At 33.9% G+C, this 27,257-nt stretch overlaps 1 protein-coding gene across 5 annotated transcripts; it reads right to left on the reverse strand.

Annotated features, from left to right (window-relative positions):
* Positions 1-1,478: 1,478 nt before the first annotated feature.
* LOC138322894 (uncharacterized) lies at positions 1,479-26,565 on the reverse strand. 5 transcript variants are annotated; one of them, XR_011208499.1, is made up of 8 exons: positions 26,422-26,565; positions 17,684-17,776; positions 13,553-16,675; positions 12,741-12,878; positions 9,700-9,830; positions 6,736-7,880; positions 6,011-6,073; positions 1,479-1,873 (listed from the first exon to the last, which is right to left on the reverse strand). XR_011208499.1 is itself a non-coding variant. In XM_069267100.1 (8 exons), exons 1-3 carry the CDS (start codon positions 24,260-24,262, stop codon positions 16,511-16,513), a joined length of 336 nt encoding a protein of 111 aa, XP_069123201.1. In that variant the 5' UTR covers positions 24,263-24,303; the 3' UTR covers positions 1,479-1,873; positions 6,011-6,073; positions 6,736-7,876; positions 9,700-9,830; positions 12,741-12,878; positions 13,553-16,510. The 5 variants fall into 5 exon arrangements, 4 of the variants coding, with proteins under 4 accessions (XP_069123201.1, XP_069123204.1, XP_069123200.1 ...); XM_069267100.1 differs by lacking the exon at positions 26,422-26,565 and adding an exon at positions 24,185-24,303 and having other exon boundaries at positions 6,736-7,876; XM_069267103.1 differs by lacking the exon at positions 26,422-26,565 and adding an exon at positions 24,185-24,303 and having other exon boundaries at positions 6,011-6,069.
* Between the last annotated feature and the right edge of the window lie 692 nt (positions 26,566-27,257).

Here is a 27,257-nt window from a genome sequence, read left to right on the forward strand (position 1 = left end):
GATACTTAGCAGTTTTGAAATACTTTGCTGCCATGGTAAAGAAATCAATGTCCCTAATTGGTTAAAATTAAGATTGTAACTAATTTTCATTTAAAAGTCTTTTTCTTTTTCGCTCTTTAATATATATGTCTTTAATTCAATTTGAACAAGTTCTATCGACATAGAGGAAAACATCATCTTTTGACTTTAAATAGCTGATGAAAATACATGTTTTCCCAATTATTATTTCTGATATTAAAAAAGAGCATTTCTAGTTAAGCTTTTTATACTGCTAGGGAAAATACAATAATTAAAATGCACTAATTTCAGTGTATGAATATGTTAGTTTACATAATTCTATCACTAATTGTTGTTTTATTAGGGTACCTATGGTCAAGTTTGAATTTAATGTCACCTGGGGCAAATGTCGACTTTTTAGAAAAAATCTCATTGATTACATTTCAGCATTTGAAAATTTACTTTCCCGGATTTGAATTTTTTTTATTTTGAAAAAGTATCTGCTAAAGATTATTCCTACGGCCAGGTTTTTTTTTAGATAATTTAAAAGTGTGGACAAAAATCGATAACATGCCAAATATGTGAAGCGAAAAACCCTAAAAAAATTTAAATACTTTGCTTGAAAAATCAAATTGTAGTCAAGCTAATTTGTAAATACATTAAAAATGGATATCAAATAAAGAATGAAACCATTTGCATCAGCAAAAATATTTTTTTTTAAATCAAAAATATGTTCAAAAGGTGGATGCAAGGGGACCCCTCGACACATACCCAGAATAATGTTAGAAATTATCATTTTAGGCCCTTTATTCCTTTTTAAAAAAAGGCAAAATAGATAAAAAATCTCACATGAAGGATAAATATACCTAGACATATAACACTGCAATAGGTAGTTGAATGAACCCCACCTTTTAAGTGAATAGTCGTGTAACACTACATTAAATTGTAAGACATGCTATCAGATTATCTTTTTAGTCTGCAAATGCCCGAGGTCTAAATGCGTCCTTGTATATCAAAACGACAGTCAAGTTCTGCTATGTTGTCCAGTGGAAAACCCCCATGTAAATTAAGCAGTTGTAAAACTAAATTTGCCTATCTCTTTGAAAGCGAGGTTGTGTGGAAATGTCAAGACGGACATTGGACGTTTTAGGATTCCTGTAATATAATTAACTTCTTCCAAGGAGATTGATTTTGACAGGAAATTTTTTTTTCTATTTACCATAAGAACCAGACTTTAGCCTTTCGACTATTCACTTAAAGAATGACGTATCAATATTACACTGGATCCTTATAAGCAATGTCTTTCAGATACGAATTAAATACTGGGCAAATTAAATACTGGCAAATTAAATACTGGGCAAAGAAGTTACTCCAACAGTGTAGACAAGATATGTTTGTTCTGCTTCAAAACTTATCCCTACATAAATATTTCATTTCTGAATACATTGTATTTCATTTGAAATAAGAACATAAGACTGATATTCTTTTGAAGACTGTATTATTTTGCTGCCGGACTGGTATTAGTGGACGCGTAAAATGTACATATCTAAGTCCTGAAATAGCCTTTTGTGAAACCAAGCGAGCCACCCAACCTGAAAAATCCTGCAGTGCAGGTTAGCAGGAGGTGCACCAGCACTCAATGCTTAAGGTTTCAAATACTGGATTTAAGAAGGCTGTGGAATCGAATGACCGAATAAGATACTAAGTCTTCATTGAACAGTCTTAAAATGAAAAAACATCCAGTGGCACGTATATACACTGTAACCTCCAAAATTGGACATCTCCGTATCACTAGGTCCAATATATGCTGGTCCACCAGGATCCTACACAAAGACTAGAACGCTGCAACTTATATACACAGAAATCATTCCAAATTCTACAACAGAAAAAACATCATTAGTTCCTGCACAAATTATTTATAAACAAAACTGAAACTGAATAGGGAGAAGAACTATATAGGAAATGTATCAATAAATTTTTTGAAATTGAACTTGAACACTAGCACATTCATATAAAACAAACATTCTGAAGAAATAATAAAATGAATATGTTGATTGCATGAACCCTACAAATGCACAAACTGCATGTGTCTAATGCATACATCTACCAGACTCATTATAATTAAATTATAACAAAACAAAATTTATTGACTGTATATCTAGAACTAAATATAACACCATACATGTACATAGCAATCTGGAGTTTGTAGAAATCAAGAAATTTGCCACGTGTCCGAATATTTAACAACAAGCCCGATTTCTCACGGACGTCAGACCACTGCCATTCTAATCTTACCATGATTTGATAATATATATATCTACCAGTTTTTAATGATGCTCTGGTGAAAAATGCAATTTTTCCTTTTGACTAACTTTATTTCTAATATAGATTTCTGGAAATAGGAGTTCATATCAAGGTTGAAAATGGAATAAAAAGAATATGGTTGTGTGCTTGATTTTGAGCTAATTACGATGTATGAATGGGATACTTATATGTCGTGAACTGTGGTGGTACATTAAAGACAAATTTCATTTTATACTGAAATATTATTATGGAAGACTAAGCATGTTTTATTTTTTGGAACTTCAAAACTTCAAAACAAAAAGACCTCAAATTTATATAAAAGCGATTCCCTCTCCACTATATGCAAGGTGACATATTCACAGATTCAGCTCTTCACAAAAAAATTTGCAGTTCAAAAGAAAACAAATCGCTGTTTCAAAAACATTCATGAAAATACACGGTCAAGATACAAAATTTGTTATTTTTTTCTGTCAGCTTTTCTTGCTAAAAATAAAAAATACTTTTTACTTCATAGAAATGTAAAAATTAAATCCCAATAGGTTATGATTTCACTTGCTACAAATAGAGACACAAAAATTACAAAAACTCTTTGATTAATGCTGTGACAGGAAACGATTTGTACTTGATAGAATTAGGAAACAAGTAATACAAGAGGCCCAAGGGCCTTAACGGTCATCTTTACATGACTACCTTGGCAATAATCATATAGGAAATTAATAAGATATAGTGTCATGGTAGCCATCTTCGATTTGGGATCAACCAGAGATGTAACAACACTTTGTCGGGACCATGTCAGGATCATCTCATGCAAGTTTCAGCCAAATCGCACCAGTAGAACTTGAGAAGAAGTTCAAAATGTGTTTTCAAGATGGCGGCTGTGGCGGCCATCTTGGATTTTGGATCGACCCGAAAAATAAGACCACTTTGTCGGGACCATGTCAGGATCATTTCATGCAAGTTTCAGCCAAATCACACCGGTAGAACTTGAGAAGAAGTTCAAAATGTGTTTTCACGATGGTGGCTGTGGCGGCCATCTTGGATTTTGGATCGACCCGAAAAATAAGACCACTTTGTAGGGACCATGTCAGGATCATTTCAGGCAAGTTTCAGTTAAATCGCACCGGTAGAACTTGAGAAGAAGTTCAAAATGTGTTTTCAAGATGGCGGCTGTGGCAGCCAACTTGGATTTCGGATCGACCCGAAAAATAAGGATACTTTGTCGGGACCATGTCAGGATCATTTCAGGCAAGTTTCAGCCAAATCACACTGGTAGAACTTGAGGAGAAGTTCAAAATGTGAAAAGTTAACGCACGGCGGACGACTACGGACGAAACATGACAACTATAGGTCATCCTCGAAGGGTCAGATGACCTAAAAATGTAAGCTTCATGGAATAAGAGACAGTAGATCAACAAAATATTTTGTAATTTAAAACATTTAGATTTTGTACAAAATTATTGTGGAGACAGTACCAATTGTACAAAATAGTTAAATGATGAAAGAGACCCAGAGAATATATGTACCACTGAAATTCCTATTACAAATACTGTTCTAGTACTGTATGGAACCTGCCTCAAAGTTCTCACTCATTGCTCATATACATTAGACTACCATGATGCTGTTTCCCTCTAAAGAAAATTGAAAATAAATTAAGATGATTCCTTAAGATGGCAGCTTCATGAAAAGGGAGACAACTCGTATAAATCAAATTTGTTCTTATTTCAAAATAACAGTTACAATTACCGTAACCTCTATAATCTAACTTTGCAAAATTTTGTTCACAATATGTAGATTAAATAATGTTATTTAATTTAGGATTAAAGATATTGACATTGAAGTGATATTTAGAAATTAAGGAAGATAACTCCTTAATTGAAAATCGTTATCAATGACATAATGTGTTAATCCTTACTTTCTTTGTGTCAAAATTGCCATCATTTTAATTATTCAAGGATTATATATTCGCATAATTTTCCTGGAAAATTTTATTTTTGTTTTAAAAACAAAGTTATATTCTGGCCTACAAGACAGATGGTCATAATAGCTCAAGCCGGTATTTGTAGAAGAATAAAATTTGAAAATTTAATTCCAATATTTTCAATTAATTTTATTTGTTTTCAATTAACTTACTTTATCTTATTTAACTTAAGATTATTTATTAAATGATACAATTTTGAATTTTTGGTAATATTATTAACTAAAGAATATAAACAATTTTGAATTACATATATGTAATGGGAATATCATTAACTAAAGAATATAGGAGAGAAGTCCTTTGAGTGAGAATGTGAATTAGTAGTTTTAATGATAGGGTCAGTTCGTACGCGCCTCCCATGTCAGTCCTGTCTAGTCGCTTGCGTCCTGTCAGTTGGGAGGTTTTTCGTCAATGTCTGGTAGAGTTAGTATAAGGATTAAAGAACTTTACTTTTCTATATTCTTCAATTGAGTACTATAAAGCGAATTTGGAAAACAAATTACACAGAAAACTGAATGATATCAGATAGTTTGTTTACTCCAATGGCTATCTTTACTAAAAAATACATTTTGCATAACATAGATTATGAAGAGCATTTGGAAGGTTATAAGAATTATTTTCAAAATTATACTGGTTTATGCAAGAGCTAAAAATGATCCTACTGGTTCCTCTAGGCTAAAACATAGCATTAGCAAACATTTCATAATTACTATAATCTAAAATTCTGAATTATTTGGAAAACACTACTACCAGTACACGTGGTTCGAAATTGGAAAATAAAAGCAGAGAAAAACTTTAGAATTTTATCTTCTGTAATATTAATATGAATATTTACCAAGAGGCTTGAACCTGGCTGTGGATAGGACATAGATCTAATCAGCCAACCAAACAACTAAAACCTTTGAAATGCAGTGATACAGATACTCTGGATCTCTTGTTCCTAACTTGACAAAGTATTAATAAAATTTCAATATAAGGTGAGTTTTTTTTTTTTAAATAATGGTAAATAGGAATGATTTGACTAAAAAGCTACAAGAAAATACTTTCCTTAATTGCCTTATCATCCCTTCATTTGACAAAGGATCTGACAACATCCCATTAGGGTCATGTTCTGGTGACCTTTCAAATTGGCCAATCAAATTTTGAAAGTGAATTTAAAGAGACAAAATAGTTTCAAGCTAAATGTGTGCAAATAAATACATATTTACTGAAACGAAATAATTGATGTAGGTGTAGAAAATGAAAAATAGATCTGAAGAAACACAAAATTCAACACCGCCTCAGGAAAACCATTAACCAAGTGAAGAGAAAATTCGGATCCCTATATAAAAACTGCAGTTTAATTTAATTTACACTATAACTTTTCATGGGAGTTTTACAGTAAATGATTACAGAAGAAAGATTTAGAAGATTTTAGAATTGTCTGTGTTATAAATATTTACAATATGTTCTCTGTCTACAATAACTAACCCTAATAGATTGTGAATGTCTATTACTAACAAAGTTATTTATTCACCAAGTACTTGAAAGTCATTTGTCATTAAAACTACAATCTGACTGAATGTAATATACAAAAGATGTACTTAAAACTACATGTTTAATAACAATTGCAAATTGTTTTGCGTATTTTTCTCATGATTTTAATTTTGCATATTATGTCTGTATTAGATAAACATTATAATAATGAGTTGTTGTAATCTTCAGTTTTGAGGAAATAAAGACTATTATTATTACCTGAATGGAGCTGGTGTTTGTCTCTATCTTGGTGTTTGTCTCTATCCTGGTGGTTGTCTCTATCTTATAAAACAAATAAATCAAAATTTTAATAATTTGGAAAATCATTATTATTACAGTATTAACAAAAGAGCTCACATCTGAAGGTTTGTTAATTCAGGTTCTTGGTAATTAACCAGCCTTATCAAATATAGCAAGGCCATTGGGCCTCTTGGAAATTTTCAAAATCTAGCATTTTTCTCCTATAAATGATTGTCCATAGCCATCACAATAATTATAATTCAAAATCAATAAAACCAACCAATCCATTGTTTATTGATATAGTTATTCTTCTCAAAAGGTTTGTTTTTTAAATATTTCACTAAAACCTATCCTTCCTCTTTCCAATATTCGACCTAATTGCAAATGGAAAATAATTTAACATCATCATGATTCTTTATTACATTTTGTTGGTTGACCCGCAAGGTGTTTTCCGGAAAGAACTGCAGTTTAATTAAAAAATTCAAATAAAAATTTTCATGGCAGTTTTTAGTGAATGAGGTCTGCTTATCACCACAAGCATCTGTTCTGGTTTTGGGAAAAAAGATATTTATTTGGATTGCCAGCAAGTGTCACCAAACTGAAACTTAGTCAAGAGCCTCACAGGTCACCAAAAGAGGTCCTTATGCTGGAGAATTTTTCATATTTCCTAAAATATTCCTCCTCCTTAGCAAGATCTGGCCTACCTGATTTTGGTATCAAAGGATTCTTGTTGGCTATTTCTTCTTCCCTCGAGTCTTCATGTGTTCTCTATTGCTACAGGCTTGTCTACTTCACCATCTGATAACAATCTTCTTGTTCAGTAGATACTTATCTTATCGAGTATGTGTTGTTGCAATTTTTGCATATGAATTTTCTGCTTCAATTGGCACTGGAAGCTGACCAATGCCAACTTACCAGCTTTGATTTGTGGACTTTGGTCACAGGTGCCCCATTGGTAATCCAGGCAGGCTTTTTGTGATGCCAGTTCCATTTTCTGATTGAAGGACAAAAGTTCTACAGCAATCGCACAGTCAAATCAATGCAGTTGTCCCCAACAGCACAGCACTACCCATTTAAGTTTCCACATTAACTATAAGTCGGAAAGGTTGCCGATAATTACGGGGACGGATTACTTATTTTCTGTCTTTCCGTCAAGAAAAGCAACCCCGCCCTAAACCGGTACACTCTAGTTTTTGTTTATCCTTTTGGAGTTGAGCATCGCTGTTAGTGACAAAAGCTGTGAAATTGCCTGTGATTGTCATAGAACCATTCTTCAATCAAATGAAACGGCCATCAATAAGCCTGCCTGGATTATCGCTGTGACAATGATGATCGAGGTGGGCTTTTTCTGATGGCGGTTCAATTTTTTATTGAAGGGCGAAAGCTCTTCTGCAATTGCACAATCAACTCAATGCAGTTGTTACCTACAGTGCAGCACTACCCTTAAAGTGTCCACATGAACTATAAGTCGGAAAGGTTGCCGATAATTGCGGGGACAGATTACTCATTTTCTTTCTTTCCGTCTAGAACAGTAATCCCACCCTAAATCGGTACACCCTAGTTCATGTGGACGCTTTCGGAGTGGTACGCCACTGTTGATGACAAAAACAATGCAATTGACTATGCGATTATCTTTGAACTTCCGTTCTTCAGAAAATTGAAATGCCATCACCAAACCCGACTGAATTATCATTGTGGCACCTGTGACCAAAGCTTTAGTCACAAGTCAAACCTAATGGCCAATCTAAGTAGAAAATAAAGAGGCAAAAATGGCAACACAACATTTATTCGATGAGAGAATTTCATACGTCACAAGAAGAGGCATCAATAGGTAGGAGGGGTTCCCTGTCTAACAGAAAAAGTAGTAATGTCATCTTTGCTTGAGAGAATACATGTGGCCTTGTGACTTAAAGTGACATCTTAAGACACAAACATTAACATATATATATATATATATATACAAGTATATATATATAAGTACATGCTTTGAAGCAGACAATATTGATAAATTTAACCAGCAGCAGCGACAGCTATAAAACAATGATAAATTTACACAGCAACATCAGCACCATCCTTTTGTATTTAACCCTCTTACTAAAAAACATAGATCACATGTTTGAGTAAACTTTATATTACTTCAAAAGATGTATCAGAAATACATACATATTCTCAGTAAATATTAATTTTGTTCAAGGATGCGCATTATGGTTTCTTAGACAAAAACCTAGCAAAAAATTATCAAAATTGTCAAAATTTCCCCATTTTCCTTATTTATGTATATTTTGGATGGCAACCATGGCAGCTAAACCTGCAAAATCAGAAAACTTTCATTACAAATAAAGGCCCACTACCTTTCCGAAACGGCTTTTAACTTTTAAAATGGGAATATTTATTTTCATATTTTTGTTATTTTATGTTTCCCGCTGTCATCCTAATTACCTCATGTTAGTTGCCTATCACTGTACCAGAAGGCAAATCAGCGAAATGAATCTTCACTGTTAACATAGATTACGAAAGGAATCTTGCATTTTTTTTGCTTTGTAACCTCATCTCTGGCCATCAATATACATTTTCTGATGTTATTGTTGTTTTTAAGAATATTATTTTTTTTTGTTTCGGAAAGGTAGTGGGCCTTTCAATCATAGATGTACTACATAGTTTGAATACAACAATTTAAAATACATGTTCTTAACAGTTTTGTAAAACCGACAAATTTCGGGGCCAAACAGGGCCCAAACCATACATAGTCATTTGTTAGAAGTCAATTGTTGATGGCTGGACACTGGACACCAGGGTATCACATAAGCTCAGCTTGGTCCTTCGGAAAACCATCTGTAGAACTCTATTACTAGTAGCGATTTAAAGGAGTTACCAATTGCCTCACCTCTCCCCTCCCCAAGGATGTTTAAGGCCAATTTTGGTTAAAGAGGACTTGATGTGTATGTCATTGTAAAGTCGAAACTGGTCAAACTAGCATTCCTAGTACAAGCTATTAACACTACTGACTAGTAAAGATAACATGTACCGAATCCTGTGGACTTACTAAACTGATATGTACAATATTTTTGTTTATTTTGCCAAAATTTACAAACAACACAACAATCTTCGAGTAAACAGTATCAATTGTTTTATGCCTTTTTTAATTATCAGTCAACAGTCAGAACTCCTTTTCCCCTGGAGGGGTTGATCCCAACACCGAGGAGGAAATAGTTTTGACTGTTGACTGATAAGGCACGAAACAAATGTTTTGTTACCTGAACCACAATCTTAAACTAATTACACCTTCTGGCGAGAAAGATTTTCGTTTTCGCTGGGTCCAGCTCGCCAGTGTTTATGATTTCAACAATTGGTTATGACTATGATAAGAACTAAGCACATACAAATGTTCCTTGCTGGTCAACAGCAATTTACATTTCTATATGGTTATATTCAAGTACCGGTATACCTAAGAAGGGATATATAGGCATACAAAATATCACTAGCTTAAACAGGGTAATAAATCTTAATGGACAAAAGAACATTTGGACACACTGGACCACAGATATAAGGCCATTTGAACAGTTCACCATCTGATGATAGTGGGCAAAAATGCACATGAGCAATAAAAATGCAGTTTAATTTTACAATTCAAATTCAAACTTTTCATTTGAGTTTAATAGTAAATGTACCTGAATGATATTGCAGCTGCTGATCACTCAGTCACTTTCCTGGAATGTCTTCCATCATGGTTGTCACTATCCTGATGATATCCAGATGGTTGTGGCTATCCTGATGGATCAAAAACGTCCAGATGCTGGAGCTGTTATTCGGGTTAAAATAGTGATATCATTAGTATGGTTGAAAACATATGATATAAAAAACAAGAGGCCCAAAGGCCCTGTATTGCTCATCTGGGTTTTTTGTACAAGTACAAATAATACACAAATGTAGAAAAAAAATTGACCCCATAATTTGTTTAACATTGAATCTTCACCATATAAAGATGCTATCAAAAACATATGAATATGAATTATTTAACGCTAAGAAGTTGCAGCCCAACCATTTGTACAAGTAACCCATAAGGATGCTACCAGCCAAATTTTGAGAATTAAGTTCCGACCAGCTGTTATGACGAAGTCAAGTGAGCTAATAAAACCATCCAATGCATTGTCTATTTTTACAGTTAATGTTCTATTAAAATGTTGAAATGTATATCTTTTTATTTCCCTCAAATACTTCACTTAAAGTTATATGTGCCGTAACTGGGCGATAATTTTGACATGCTATTTTTTCATCTTTGATTTATTAAAAACCATAAGGTTTGATGAATAAAGCTGTAAAAATCATTCAAATGGCTTCAGATGACTTATAAACGTTAGTAATAACACAGAATTTTGTACTGTAAAATTGTTATTTTTATGCCTTAAATATGTTTAAATGAAAACATACCTGCAGAAGTCACTTTACAATTACTAAAAACATTGTAAAAATGTGTAATGAAATTGTAGACCACAATTTGGCTCCATGGTCTCACCGTATGTACTCATTTCACTTCACCATTGATGTAAATAAATGATTTTTGGCAGTACTGCCAAAAATTATTTTCAGCACTTATCTGTACATGTAAAATTAAAACCTATGCATTGAAAGCACTGTAATTTTCAAAAAGTTGGTAATTTTAATTTTGGTGCTGATTCGTGAGTATGAAAAATACGGCACATATAACTTTAAACCTATCTTTCCTCTTCCAAAATTTCAGACCTAAATGATTTAAATATTTGATTTATTTTGAAAATGAATATTTTTCTTGTAAAAAGAATTCTCGATTTTACCACAACTCTTCCAGTTGTCATAGTAGAGAATTGAAACAATTTTGAAATGAAAATTTAAATATCAAAATAAAATTTGTACCTAGACTCTTGACTTTTACTTATAACTGTAGTACATATAGGTAGTGTACTACATGGAAATGTGAACAACTGAAATAAACTTTAAGATCAGGGGAAGATAACTCATATTCTCGATCCCCACCCGACATTTTTGGAATTTCTATCAAAAAATATCCAGAACTGAATATTTAAGCAAAGCAATGTTCCAGAACTGGCTCAATACTATAGATATATAACTTAGTAAACAAAACAATATCATAAGGAAATGGTTATAACATATTATGTCATATATATCTGATATAACACAGAGAAATTATGGTGCACTTAAAAATAAACTGCCACAAATTTAAAATAGGAATTGCCAGACACTTTATTACCTAATTTACTGAAAAATTATACTGTGGAAAATGTTCACTTATTTCCCAATTATGAAAATTGAAATTGTACAGGAAGAAATCTACTAAGTTTTGCTAATGAATTTTTCAGGTATCTTATTAGCGAGTTCAAAATTAGAAATACACTACATGTACTGGTGTGAGAGAATGAAGGCCTGTGTTGAAATATTTGTATTGACTTCAGCTTAAACAATTGACAAAATAGAAACTTGCTAAAAAAACTTAAACATGGAAATATGACAAATTAACAGACTAAAAAAAACCCTAAAGGGCCCCAAATTGGTTGTATTATCACGTTCAGCATCCATACACATTAGGAAAATAAAATCATAAACATTTATGATGACTTAAGCTTAAACAATTGACGAAACAGAAACTTGCTCAAAAACTTTAACGTGAAATGGGACGCTGACGCCGACGCCGGGGTGACAACATTAGCTCCCCCTATTCTTCGAATTGTAAAAATTGCAAACGTATGTGAATTGTAAAAATTGCAAACTAATTGTAAAAATTGCAAACGAAATTGTAAAAATTGCGAAATTATAGAAAAAAAGATGAAATAAATAATCCAGAATATAACATAAATGTCTCGAATCTCTGCCTATGTCCATTATGGTATGTGAACAGCATCTAAGTTAGACTGCTACGGGTCTATAAGCTGTCACTGACAAGCAGCTTTCAGTACTATGATAAGCAGTCAATGGACTGCCTTACAAATTTAGTTAGCTGTTCAACCAGCAGTTTTATAATCATGAGTATGGTGAAATATTTACGGGTTATCCGTGGACTGCTATAAACTGTAAACTGCTGAGGGAGAAATGCCTAAATAACTGACTTAAATCTTGTGTGCGCGGACTGCTACAAAACTGACCTATTATACTGAGCTTATAAATAGCAGTTCAGTTTGTCATGGGGAGTAAGTCTGAAGTATAGTGATGCTGCATTTTTGTGAAATCACTACATTGAGTACGGAGTACAATACATACATTTATTTACAATATGTACATGAACAAATTCATTATTAAAGGCATACACTCCAACACTCACTCTGCAGTCCCTCATACACCCCTTGTACACATCAATATCCTTACACAAATATACATATATATATATATATTATTATCAACACCTAGCCGTTCTAATATACGCCGATGCCGGGGTGACAACATTAGCCCCCCCTATTCTTCGAATAGGCGAGCTAATAAAATAAAACTTATCTTACACTAGCCAATTACATGATCTGGCAGTGAAAGCATTACACAAATCACATCTGACTTCTAAATCAGTCCCTTCACCAAAGACCTACAGACAGTGCAAGGGAGATAACTCCAATTTCGCTCAACTATTCACTTGAAAAAAATAATACCACTGATAATGAAACCAAAGAAGTATATAAGAGTAATATATATATATATATATATAAATAAAAAGACAAATTATACTCACAAATAAATACTCAGGTCATTTATGGAAAGGCAACTCTGTCTAGTGTTTTCATGAAATGAGTTAACTTCCCTTGGCGGTGTCTCCAAGTTGGGAATAGGCTGTTAAAACTTGTCGGCCAAAAAGATACAATTTTCACAGCTGAAATAGAAGAAATGAATGATTAAATGACTAAAATGATTTAGTGAAAGTAGCTGATTAATGATCACAAAAAAACAGAAAGTGTTTTATATAGATTAATAAGGTTTCATGGTCATTAAAGCTGTGGGAACCCAGAGTACCCCAATAAAAACCACCGACCTACAGCTTGAACCTATAATCTATTCCTGACCGGTCTTAAACACTAAAGATTGAAAAAGAAGACTGTACTGGATGTCTTACAGAACCAAGCACTACCCATTTGATGACTATATACATAAGATATCTTAGATACAGATAAAGAGAAAGAGATAATGCCTAAAGCCTAATACATAATGTATTAGGTTTGGATAACTCCTAATCATTGTGTATCACACGGATTCAGAGAAGTTAATGAATATCATTGAAATACCTATTTTAAGTCAGCAGACTTCTTTAAACCCAAACCCCCTTCTCCTCTGCCAGGACCCCTCGCCCCTCTGCCATAATTGTGACGAACACATCTTCTGTATTTATCACTTTCTAGGATATTGGTTCATGTGCTTAGCTATATTAATATATGTGTAATGTGAACTTTTTTACCAAAATCCCCCAAATTTACATTGTCGTTATCAAGAAAGGAAGGCCTCCGTATTAAAAATAACTACCAAATGTATGTATAAGTACATGCAAATTACCTTTAACATTCGATTTCCAGTCAAAAATATGCAGATTGGGTTCAGGCAAATGGTGTCCAGGGACGCTGAATGAAGAAAACATCATATCTGGTTGTCATCCTATAGAGACCGCAGAACCAAATGATTTTCCATAGACGACAATGATAACGTTTGCCACTGTCCAGGTTAAATGGAGTTTTCAAGTCTAGTCACCCATCATTAAATTTTGATGAAGCTCTGCTAATCACACTATCCAGGAATGTCTGCTCTCGGGTGTCACTGTCCTGATGGTTGTCACTATCTTCATGGTACCCTGAAAATATGCAAATATTTGAAATAACTATGACATCTTGACAGTCTTTTTTTTTTTTTATTTACAAACTTTTTTTTTTTTTTTTTTTTTTTTTTTTTTTTTTTAATTTTTTTTTTTTTTTTTTTTTTTTTTTTTTTTTTTTTTTTTTTTTTTTTTTTTTATTTTTTTTTTTTTTTTTTTTTTTTTTTTTAATTTTTTTTTTTTTTTTTTTTTTTTTTTTTTTTATAAAAACATATTTTAATACCCCAGAACATTTGAAGGCTGCCAAGGTTGGGGCCTTGGGGTCAGCCTTTTAAATATAAACAGATGTCCCCTCGCAGGGGGGCTTTCATTCAACGCACAATGCTTTCTTTCTCTGTCTTTCTTTCACTCTCTCTCTCTTTCTCTCCCTCTCTTTCTCTCTCTTTCTTTCTCTGTCTTTCTTTCACTCTCTCTCTTTCTCTCTCTCGCTTTCTCACTTTCTCTCTTTTCTTCTTTCTTTCTTCATGTATTTAAATACATGTGGCACTTTTATACTCCCTTTCATTCCTTTTTTTACATACAATTTAATTCTACAATGTCTCTTCCTGTCGTCCCAAGATTTGGATGGCTCTGGGTGGGAGTGGAATTACCAGTGGCAATAGGGGGAGGGGGGGAAGGGGTAGAAGGGCAATTGGAAAATATTTACTATAATTTACAAGATAATTTATTAGGTTGACCCCAATGGTCAGGATAAAGATCATGCTTTATCCGTTGTTTGTCATGGGAGGGAGGGGGGGGGGAGGCGGTAGAAGGGCAAATGGAAATTATTTACTATAATTTACATGATAATTTATTAGGTTGACCCCAATGGTCAGGATAAAGATCATGCTTTATGCTTTATCCATTGTTTGTCATGGGAGGGGGAGGGGGGGGGAGGCTGTAGAAGGGCAAATGGAAATTATTTACTATAATTTACCATGATAATTTATTAGGTTGACCCCAATGGTCAGGATAAAGATCATGCTTTATCATTTGTTTGTAATGGGAGGGGAGGGGGCGGTAGAAGGGCAAATGGAAATTATTAATTATTTACTTTAATTTAACATGATAATTTATTAGGTTGACCCCAATGGTCAGGATAAAGATCATGCTTTATCCGCTGTTTGTCATACCCTGTTTGTAAACAAAATTTTGAACACATTTTGAACTTCTACCAATGTAATTAGCTAAAGACGTGTCTGATATCATCTGACATGGTCCTTATCAAGAGTTATTATTCTTCAATTTTATCCGAGACCCAAAATGGCCACCAATTCCGTCATATTGAAAAAGGATTTTGAACTTCTCAAGTTCTACAAGAGCAATTCAGCTGAAAATTGTGTGAAATGATCCCTATATGGTCCTGACCAAGTATTGTTATTTTGCGGGTCAATCAGAAATCCAAGATGGCCACTACAGCATCCATATCTAAAATATTTTAAACTACTTCTCAAGTTCCACTGGTACAATTTAGCTGAAACTTGCATGAAATGATCCTGACATGGTTTTGAACATATGTTGTTATTTTGGGAATTAATCTAAAAAAACAAAGATGCCCTCTTTGACCCCCATCTTATAAGCAAACTTTGAACTTCTTCTCAAGTTCTATCAATGCAATTAAGCTAATGATCCTGAAATGGTCCCAACCAAATGTTCTTTGAAACACATTTTAAACTTCAAGGATGGGCGCAAAAGTCACTATCTTGAAAGTCTTTCATTAAAATCTTTTTCTAGTTCACCGGTGCCAAGATTGTCCGATGACCATTAATTTGGGCCATTGATTTTTTTTTTTTTTTTTGCAAAAAATTCAAATCCCATGTGGGGTAGTTGCCAGGTACTAGCCGCTGGCTGGGGTTTTCTCTCGATCCACCTTTGACCCTGGCATGTACATGTACATAAATGACCTTGGTTGTTAATAATTATAAATACATAAAAACAAATCAAATCAATTATTTACATTTTTTTTAACAGTTCAACTGAGAGTGTACAAGTAGAAAGTAGTGGTTAGAATGTTAAATACTAAATGCGTGCTGTGTTTGTGCTGGGGTATATGGGTTGGGTAAAGTGAGTATTGTTAGGGCCAGGGACAAAAAAAAAAAATACTTATTAACTACTTTCTGTACACTTCAGTTGAGTCAAATCCAACATAAATATTGTACACAAGTACTGATTGTAATGAGAACCATTACACATCTACCTCAAACAACTACGCAGTCTTATCACTGCATGTATTCATTGTCCCCCAAAACCTTTAAGTACCAATTTTTACCTTTTTTTAGCAACTCATAAATTTTGACCAGTCAGAGGCCTTCGTTTATCACAGTATCCAAAAACATAGGAATGCTGTTCCGCATCCCTTTAAACCCCCATTTACCAATGTAGACCAAAATCGGAGACCCAAATCTAAGAACAGAAAGTGGACCCTGGAAGCCATCTTGGATTTTCTATCCCGAAAAACCCTTTATGCACACTCCAACGAGTATGTCTCTCAAGTTTCTCAAAACCCTTATGTACCTCAAACAACCCCACACATGTGTCACTGCATGTGGTTTAATTAACAGTGTATAGATTTTTGGGTGAGGGATTGGGATTGGGACGATTGTTGAGGGGTTACCACTTCCTCAAGCCACATCAGTCCATGGACTTTACAAGGATATTACAGTACATCACATGATGTAATCCTTGTGCCAAGCTGGTGCCCTCCTCACACGGCCAGACCTACGGACAGACACAGGGGTCGGAGCGGGTGGTGTGGCTGGCTCATCATCGACATCTGCAAGGCTAAGGCTATCCTCCCCTCGGCAGTCGAGCGTAGCAGCGAAGTACACAACCTGCAAAGACACAAGCTACATTTCAGTAAACAAATAAAAGTGCATAATGCACAATATTTGGTAGATATTCAAGTTAGAATCTGGCCTAAACAATGATCAGATATGTTGATGTGCATGTGGTTAACCGATATCCCTTATATATATATTATATATATTTATGATTATTTAGTGGATATGAAGGATAGGAATAATCTACCCGACGGCCAAAAATATTATTTACTTATTTGTATATCGCATTGTATTACTATTATATATATATATTTTGTGATCTAGAGTGCAGAATATCCATAATTCTTCCTGTATCAATACAGTACAGTGCCAGAGATTTAGATAGTGAATATACTACCTATATGTCTATTACAGTGTATATGAACTTTGGCTATTTTTTATAATATATTTTAAACAAGAGTCCAACTCTTCGCCTACTTTACAATAATAACAAATTACATTGGTGCCAAGTCAATCTAATTAAAATACAGATTCTTAAAATCACTCTGTTACACAAATGAAAACTGAAAAGTCACTTTTCAGTTTCTAGAAGCTGGACATTTGAACAATTCTGATGGTCACTAGAAGGTCATCCCTAATGGATTGTTGCCAGATCCTTTATCAAACAGAGCGATACATTATTCAACCCAATAAGGCGTTTAACAAATTTAAAAACAAAAAGGTGCTCATAATAAGACGAAATTATTGAAAATCTAAACAGTTTTGCATAGTTCTGGTCTTTTTTATGCCTGGGCAATTGAAATGGAGGCCTCGAAAAGAGGGCGCTTATAGGGACATGGACACTTATTGGGTTGAATATGGTAATAAGGAGAGTTCAATTATAGTAAGAAAACTGTTATGGTATATGTACATGTGCGTACCCAGCCTGACTATACTTTAAAGAAGACAACATTATCGGTCTTGAAATCTTTCTAGCTACAATATTAATGCTTAAAGACACAATTTTTCACAGGAGAAAATAATGTATTCTACACTTAGCGTTAAAATGTAACATCTTACCACGGCCTCCGACAGAGACAAACGCTGGCCAGCCGCAACAGCAATCGATGTCGCTACCCGGCTAACCAGGCTAAAGCCACGGAAGGACACAGCCTACAAGATTAAAAGTGACAAAATTTCAGGTAAACAAATAAAGTTACATAATACTGTACACAATATTCTGCAGATATTAAAGTAAAAATCTTGTCGAACAAACTGGTCAGGTATGTTTTTTTGAATAAGATTAATTGATATCAGTAAAATAACACTCTTTTTTAAGTGGATAGAGAAGTCGGGATAATCTACCTTAGGGTCATATTTCAAATGTGTATATAATAATCCATTGTATTTGTGACCCAGAGAGTAGAATGTCTATCATTCATATACACAGATGAAAGTATCCTAAAATCATTCCTCTCCATATATGATATAGCACTCTTGATACTCCAGCGGTTCCGATCACTTATGATCTCTACACTCCTGGTAGTCTCTCTGTAGTCTTCAAAGGAAATATTTGTTAGCCTCTATTTCCCCTATTGGGCCCCGCCCCTCCTGTCCCCTGGGGGATCAGAACCAAAATTTATACAAACTCTGTTCCCCTTACCCCAAGGATGTTTCTGGCCAAATTTGGTTACATTTTATGCAGAACTCTATGACAAGTAGCGATTTAAAGATTTACCTCTATTTCCCCTATTGGGCCCCACCCCTCCTGACCCCTGGGGTTCAGAGCTAAGATTTATACAAACTCTGTTCCCCTTCCCCAAAGGATGTTTCTGGCCAAATTTGGTTACATTACATGTAGAACTCTATGACTAATTGTGATATAAAGGATTTGCCTCTATTTCCCCTATTGGGCCTGCCCCTCCTGCCCCCGGAGAGTCAGAGACAAAATTTATACAAACTCTAATTCTCTTCCCCAAAGGATGTTTCTGGTCAAATTTGGTTACATTCCATGCAGAACTCTATGACTAGCAGCGATTTAAAGGATTTACCTCTATTTCCCCTATTGGGCCCTGTCCCTCCTGCCCCCCCCCCGGGGGGGGGGGGGGGGAGCCAAAATTTAAACAAACTCTGTTCCCCTTACCCCAAGGATGTTTCTGACCAAATTTGGTTACATTCCATGCAGAACTTTATGACTAGTAGCGATTTAAAGGAACGGACGGGCCAGGTGAGCTGATAAATGATTCCCTCTGTCATCTTTGTTAAAAGCGATGATTCATATCGCTGTTTTGTCGTCTGGCGCAGTGATAGTCAATTCAAACTAATGTACGGTAATTAGGACGACGGCAAGAAACATCAGATGATCAACGTTTTGAAAATTAACATTTAATGTTTAGAAGGTGATGATGATAGTAGCATTAACGGTAAGATAATAACTTTTGTGACTCTACAAAATTATTGATCTCATTTTACAATCACACTTAAAAAAATTAAAAGCCTATTATATATTAGGAAAGGGCCTTTAAACGTCATCTGACGGTTATTTAAGTAAAACAGCTTCACCTTACATTATTTTCATTTAAATACAAATTAAAAAACAATTTCAAGGTAAGAACAAAAATATACAGTACTTATATCAATCTGTATACATGGAGCATTAGCTAGGGTTTATATACATGTATCATTGATAGTCTACCTTGGTACATGTAATGACAGAATGGCAATATAGTGGATTTATAGACAAGGGGAGATCACTCCCAAGTTGTTGATTAGATCAAATAGCAAACCATTAGAAGAGTGTTTATAATATACCAATGTGGCCTTGAAAGTATTTGCCATGGTCATTCAAGAAAACAAAGTGATTCATCAATCATCAAGAGTACTTGATACTTTTAACCTTTCATTTATTGAGAACGTTTTGGAAGATGTTAACCTGTTTGATATCTTGTGACCTTGAAAGAATGATAGCTCTATATATATATATATAGATCTTCATCCCAGCACACTTTACAGGCTCATATGGCCAATATCAAGTCTCTATTGAGCTAGTTACATGTATTACTAGGGAAGTTTGACAACTTTGATACTACAGTACATGTATAATATAATTACACATCAATGAAGAAGAATTTTTAATATTTGATTCATCATCAGAAGTCATCAGCCTTTTGAGAATTACAATACTTACATTGCATGTAGGTTTTGGATTTAAATGTGCCAATAAGAGCTGGAAATTACTTAACGCAGTATTGCTAAAAATCATCATATAAACATATATGGTGCAGTGAAATGAGTACGGTCAGACCATGTGGTTTACTTAATATAGCGCAGCGCTCTGGCCCTAAACCAGACATCTATCTGTCATAATGTCTAAGTCTGGTGTCAGGATCAGAGTATATCGGGCTACACCTCAAGTAATAAAAATTTGACACTAGTGGCAGTCTATGGCCCCAACCTGAGTGAAACAGATAGTGAATTCTATAATTTTCTATTAGATCAACTTCTTCTTCATGATTCTTCTTCTACATCTGTAATTTTAGGAGGGGACTGGAATGTTCCAAAGAACTGACACAAAAAATTATGTAAATAGGAATAATGAAATTGAAAAATTTGATTTAGTAGATATATGGAGGGAGCATAATCCTGATAAAAATTATTTACATGACACGGTCCCCACAGAAAACAAGCTTATAGGCTTGATTATTTTTTAATTACATCAGATTTAATTCCTTTTGTATGTAAAGCTGATATTGGTACAAGTTATAGATCTGATCACTGCCAATTTCTTTAATCATAAAATTCATTGACCAGCCTAAAGGAAAAGGAACATGGAAGTTCAATAACAGTTTACTAAATGATACTGCATATGTAAATCTTGTCAAAAATTGTATTAGAGATACTGTCGAACAATATGCTATTAATCTTGAATAAGACAACATTAACAATGTATCTTATCGATAAGTGATCAACTATTTTGGGAAACTTTAAAATTAATGATTAGAGGAAAAACTATTGCCTACTCAACATTCAAGAAGCGTGAAAGGGATAAATTAGAAAATGAACTGGAGTTAAAATTAGGGAAATTACAGCAAGAGGAAAATAGGAACCTAAATGAAATTGAAGAAGTAGTAAATGAGTTGAAATTGATAAGAGAAAACAAAATTAAGGGCATTATACTGAAAGCTAAATCAAGATGGAAAATTGAAGGTGAGAGAAGTTCCATTTTTTTTTTTTACAATTTAGAAAAACAGCATTGTTGTTGTTGTTATATCGTTAATTCCCTCGTTGACCTGGCGAGGCACCACTGTAAGAAAAGTTAATCCCAAAGCTAATTATAGAAACAGGTGAGGAAATTACAAACATACAAGATATTTTAGAAGAGCAAAACAAATGTTATCAATCACTATATTCCAGTTCATACTGTTAATGAAACATTTTTTGATGATGAAAATCCTTTCTTAAATAAATTAACCAATGAATAAAGTAATAAATTTGAGGGGAAAATAAATTACCAGGAATGTATGAAATCACTAAAAAAATATGAATAACAATAAGTCACCTGGAATGGATGGATTTACTGTTGAATTTTATAAATTCTTTTGGGCTGATATCAAGAGTTAATTCTCTAAATCAAGCTTATGACAAGGGAGTGCTTTCTATATCACAACGCCAAGGTCTGATTACATGTATTCCAAAAGAAGGTAAATCAAAATTATACGTAAAAATTTGGAGGCCTATAACTTTATTGAATGTAGATTATAAAATAGCTTCCTCAGTTATTTTGAATAGAATCAAAACAGTTTTAGACAGTATCATAAGTGAAACACAATGGTAATATTTCTGGTCTTAGAATAAATGTTGAAAAAACACACACAATTTGGATTGGGGCAAAACGGGGTTGTGGTGAAGAAATCCTTGCGGAAAGGAATTTGAGTTGGAACCATTCTGGTAAATTCAAACTATTAAGTATATCTTATAACCTTCAGTCGGTAAATATTTCTGAAGATAATTTCAGACAAAAGTAACAGCTGTTAAAAAACTTTTACATGATTGGTCATTCAGAAACCTCACGTATATAGAGAGGGTAACTATTATAAAATCATTAGCATTACCAATTTTTATTCAAACTTTTACTATCTTACCAGATCCTCCCAAACAAATTTAAGTGCACCGTTATGTATGGCGATTATGATGAAGGAGGTCTTCGAGTACCACATATTGTTTCTTTTTGTCATGCTTTAAAAACGTGTTGATAAAAAAAAATCGTTGAATTCCTCCCTTGGAAAACACTGTTTCTGGATAAAATTGAAACTTATGGTGGAGTTAAAATTTTCAAAATCAAGAGAGAAGGTCTTTTAAGAATTCCAAATTCCCTAAATATTTTCTGGAAAGAGATTATAAACATTTGGGCAGATCTGTGTGGTGATGAACTCCCCACAACCTCTGGCAAAGTTGCATCTCAGCAAATCTGGTATAATAATTACATAAAAATTGAAAACAACATAATATTATATAAACAATGATGTGAAAAAGGTGTATATTTTATTGGAGACCTTGTTGAAAATAATGAATTTCTGTTACACGATAACTTTTGTATGGATTTTATGGAATTTTGAATGCAATACCTAGATCTTGGAAACATATTTTGTACAAAAAAAATACACCACTGGACATGGAACCATGTAAACATATATACTCAATACTTAAAAAAGTCATGAAAAGGGTACAATTTTTTTATACAGTATATGTTTACAGACAAAAGTTAAAGAAGTACCAAAAAAGAGTCAAGATTCCTGGCAGGACATGTTACATGTCAATATTCCCAAAGAGTCTTGGTCTAAGTTTTACTTTATAAGTTATATTACAGATGACACAATATTGCAAAATTTTCAATTCAAACTTCATCATAGAATAGTATATACAAATACCAAATCTATGCAAATTAAAATGAGCGAGACGGAAAGGTGCACGTTTTGCGAAGAGGGAAGAGAAACTTTAATGCACCTGTTTTGGGAATGCTGTCATGTACAATCATTTTTATCATTTTTCTTTTATACCTTTTTAGAACAAAATATCACTTAGAAGTGCCTAGGACTCCAATTAATATGTTTCTTGGAATTTTGGACAATGAATATGAAGATGTGATCATTTTTTTATTCCTAATGATAAAATATTATGTATACATGTGTCAATTGAAAAAGAAAATCCCAATGGAATATTTGCAAGTGATGGCATAGGTATAAATAAGTTGAATTTAACATATTATTTACATAATAACAAGATATACAACAATTATGTTCAAATATTCTGCTAGACTTTAAAAATGACTGAACAAGTTCAAATAAATAACAATTAACTTACAAACCCAAATCAAGGATTTATAAGTGAGAAGGATTCGTCACTGTCTCTTTACACTACTTAATACCACGCCAGACGCCTATGAAACGGGAATAAAAACCATTTTTCTCAACAAATACTTGTCTTATCGAGTCAAACGAAACACCAATGTAAAGTTAATAAAATTTCACAACGTTTAGTACTTGCTTTACGGACGGAATATTTAGAAGAAATGTCTTAAAATGACGGCCCGCTTCAGAAAGTAACCTACAAGCTACATGTACATCAAAGGCTGCGCGGCGGATATCAAAGGAAAATTAGTGGTCGACCAGCGTCACAGTCAGTGCACAAACACAAAAGCTCCTGCGCCGTACTGGCCCAAAACCCCGTGTGACTTCTTCTCATATACGTTCTTGCCCAAGTTTTCATTTCCATAATGTAACAAATTTAAATCTACTTTTATGTTCAGGTCATTAAAAACTTGGGCCATATCAGCACGGGCAGTAGCCGAATTCTGATCGGCATTCAAGAAAGAAATGGTTAGCATTTTCATAAATGTTGCCACAGTTACCACAAATATTCTGGTGTCAAATTTATAGGGGAAAGAGTACATTCACGTGTATAAATAGGTTAGGGAAGAGATATAGTCTCAAAGAAGAAAACAATAGGAATTTAACATTACCATCTAAGTTGGGAAAGTAGGATTTTGTTGCAGTAGAAAGTCAATGATTTGGAATTGAAAGTGTAAGGATTATCAGATGGACTGAATTACCATATAAGGAAGAGACAAAAAATTTTAAGTAACGTCCTAGTTTTCCCGCCATTTTCGGAAAATGTGGCGTCTATAGAGGTATGCTAAGGGTTTGTCTGTTTTACCCTTGTGACCTTCAGTGAATATTAAGGTCATTTGATAGCTTGAGGTAGTCCTTCATGCAAACATGCTACCAATTAATCTTATTTAATCGTTTGTCCATGGCCTCGCGGCCTCGTTTACTAAGTTTCCGACTGAGTCAAAGAGTATTAAACCTCAAATTCTGGGATTTTCACCTCAGAAAGATATTTTTTCTCAATCCAAATTATTGTTAATTAACATATTCATTGGAGAAAACCTCATCAGTGGTAATAACTTGTGGCTAATCCCGTGATTTTTTTTGTTCAGACAGTAAATTATGTTTAAAGTCAATAGTAACTTAAAATTAACTTAATTAATTAGTCTGGACTAGGAACAAACCTTAGGTTACATACCTGCCCGCGAGCTAAAGCCTTGCTTATGCAATGAAAGACAACTTCCATAGCAATGACAAACGAGAGAAAGGACTCCATTCTTGGATCGATGCAAAAATGCGTGCGTATGGCTGAGAAGGTTTCTGAGATCTGGGCCGAGAGCTGAAGAAAATTTTCTGAACCAATACTGTCATGTGACCAGTATAGTCGTGTCAGCCAATAGGGGCAACTTCCAACTAGGTGAAAAGTAATCAACTCCGCGCTACACCACTAATAAGTCTACTTACATTTATATGTACATACATCCTCGATATTCCAGGGGTTACTATCACAGTCGTTATAATATAAATTCACACCAATGGAAGTTAGTAACCCCTGAAATATCGAGGATGGAGGTCACTAGGATATATCCAAACACAAATGTATACATAAACTATCGGTAACTATCCGTCAAACAAACGATTATTTAGATTATCATCAAATATGGGGCTCGTGGAGGGTACATTCTGGTTTCTATTATTTTGCTCATGTTTTAACTAATATGACTTGAGCTAAGTCTAACTCAATTAATTATGTATGCGTCTGTGATATATGTATTGTTGCTTATATACTTCCTTTCACTGTCTTGTTTACTTGCCATTTTTTTATTAATTTTACAACTGTATGCCGCAGAAATAGCACTACAGCGTAAAAAAAATCATGTATAGATTTTGCAATTGCCTACTTTAAAATTAATTCTATCTCTTTACAAAGAACATTGTATAGAGAAACATAGTTACAACGTTCAACGAATATAATGTAGAAGAACAAAAGTAAAACCTTTTCAAACATAACTTTGATCAATTTTGTTGTGTAAATATCTTTGAGGAATGAAAAAATTGATTATTGATTGCAATGAAAAGTTCTCCTTGATAGGAAGGTTTATATTATAATTTCTGATCGAACCTTGCTAAACAATGTTTATTTATTAAAGCAGAAATTTAGATATCATTGCTATGTGTATGTGTCTCTGAAAGTTACAGAACCATCCCGCTTACTGACAGTTTGGTCAAATATTTCAAGATATAAATACAGAGAACGGCTTTAGTATTAAAAGATTCAAACACAAACATATGTGTCCATGTAAAGATGTAATGTTTCAGGACAATTTATGTTCAGTTAATTAATTCATACAACATGATGATGTAGCTATGCATCCACGTCATTTTCATGTTCATTTCAGAATTAATACTGATTATGTAGCCACCAGACTCCGGTACTCCCGTGTATCCACATCATTTTAGAATTAATACTGATTATGTAGCCACCATAGACTCTGGTACTCCCGTGTATCCACATCATTTTAGAATTAATACTGATTATGTAGCCACCAGACTCCGGTACTCCCGTGTATCCACATCATTTTAGAATTAATACTGATTATGTAGCCACCATAGACTCTGGTACTCCCGTGTATCCACATCATGTTCATTTTAGAATTAATACTGATTATGTAGCCACCAGCACAGGGACCTGGCACGAAAATTTTTAACCAATAGTATAAATATATATATGATGCTATAATATATATATGTATACTATTGGTTAAAAATTTTCGTGCCAGGTCCCTGTGGCCACCAGACTCCGGTACTCCCGTGTATCCACATCATTTCAAAATTAATACTGATTATGTAGCCACCAGACTCCGGTACTCCCGTGTATCCACATCATTTTAGAATTAATACTGATTATGTAGCCACCATAGACTCCGGTACTCCCGTGTATCCACATCATTTTCATGTTCATTTTAGAATTAATAGTGATTATGTAGCCACCAAAGACTCCGGTACTCCCGTGTATCCACATCATTTTCATGTTCATTTCAGAATAAATACTGATTATGTAGCCACCATAGACTCCGGTACTCCCGTGTATCCACATGATTTTCATGTTCATTTTAGAATTAATACTGATTATGTAGTCACCTTAGACTCTGGTACTCCCGTGTATCCACATCATTTCAGAATTAATAGTGATTATGTAGCCACCATATATAGACTCGGGTACTCTCGTATATCCACATCATTTTCATGCTCATTTCAGAATTAATACTGCTTTATCGTTTAGGTAACTCCGTGTCATACAGTATATATATACATGTATATATAACTCAGAATGAAATATGTGTAACATTGTGTATTATCGGATATCGAACCATTGATCATATCGGTTGTACATAATTATGTTAAATAAAGAATAATATCTCAAAAACCACATACCTGTGTGTATGTCCACCAACTCCTGAACTGGGCAACCACCACTCGTGAACGTTTGTACGAAATCAGGCTACATGTAACTCCTTTGTTTGATTGGAATTATTACTAAATGTATTACCCATTACAACGCACGAGCATGGGTTAGTAGCCAGAATACTAACCAGTTTGGAGCACGTGCGCGAGTCCGTGCATAGCTATATGATAGTACATAACCGAGACCACAGGGGCTTGTTACATTGCAAGACTGAGTCACAGGGTCACATAGAAGCGAGGGTTTAAATGTCAGACTATTTAAAAAATCTCATGAATATATATAATAATAAAGTCATTAATTATACTTGATTGAAAAAAATGAGTCAAAATAACTTTTGTTCAAGTATGACAACATGCACGGATAATCGGTTCTATTAGTAATCACAATATTGAAATCTGAACGAGGGAAAGTATGTCAAAATGCCCAATAATGAAGCAAGGACTAAAATAATTCCACACGTGATTAGAACTGAAAGGAAATTTTGATATAGTATGCTTGCAAAGTTGTTCTTATCACTTGACTACAGGTTTGCCATTTCGAGCACCAACACCAAACGAATACGGGACCACAGGGATCTGAGAATTAGTTACAGATTATATAATCATGGACCCACCAGAGTGCCCTAAGACCATTTTTAAACGTATTAGAGGTCTAGATAAAAAAAAAACGATAAAAATCATACTCTACATGGTACTATAATCAAAATTTCTAACCCGCCTACCTTTAGCGGCTATAAAAAAAAACACATTTCTAGTACATCGTCATAAAAACGGTCACTACCGTTGGAAAGAGCGATAATTTTCCT

The sequence above is a fragment of the Argopecten irradians genome, chromosome 5 (assembly GCF_041381155.1).
Source record: "Argopecten irradians isolate NY chromosome 5, Ai_NY, whole genome shotgun sequence".
NCBI lineage: Eukaryota > Metazoa > Mollusca > Bivalvia > Pectinida > Pectinidae > Argopecten > Argopecten irradians.

Coding starts and splice junctions, on each gene's coding strand:
- LOC138322894 (XM_069267100.1), bottom strand. CDS start 24,262: ATGGAGTCCTTTCTCTCGTTTGTCATTGCTATGGAAGTTGTCTTTCAT. Junction 17,777..24,184: donor AGGCTTTAGCTCGCGGGCAG/GTATGTAACCTA, acceptor TTAATCTTGTAG/GCTGTGTCCTTCCGTGGCTT. Junction 16,676..17,683: donor TGTCTCTGTCGGAGGCCGTG/GTAAGATGTTAC, acceptor GTGTCTTTGCAG/GTTGTGTACTTCGCTGCTAC.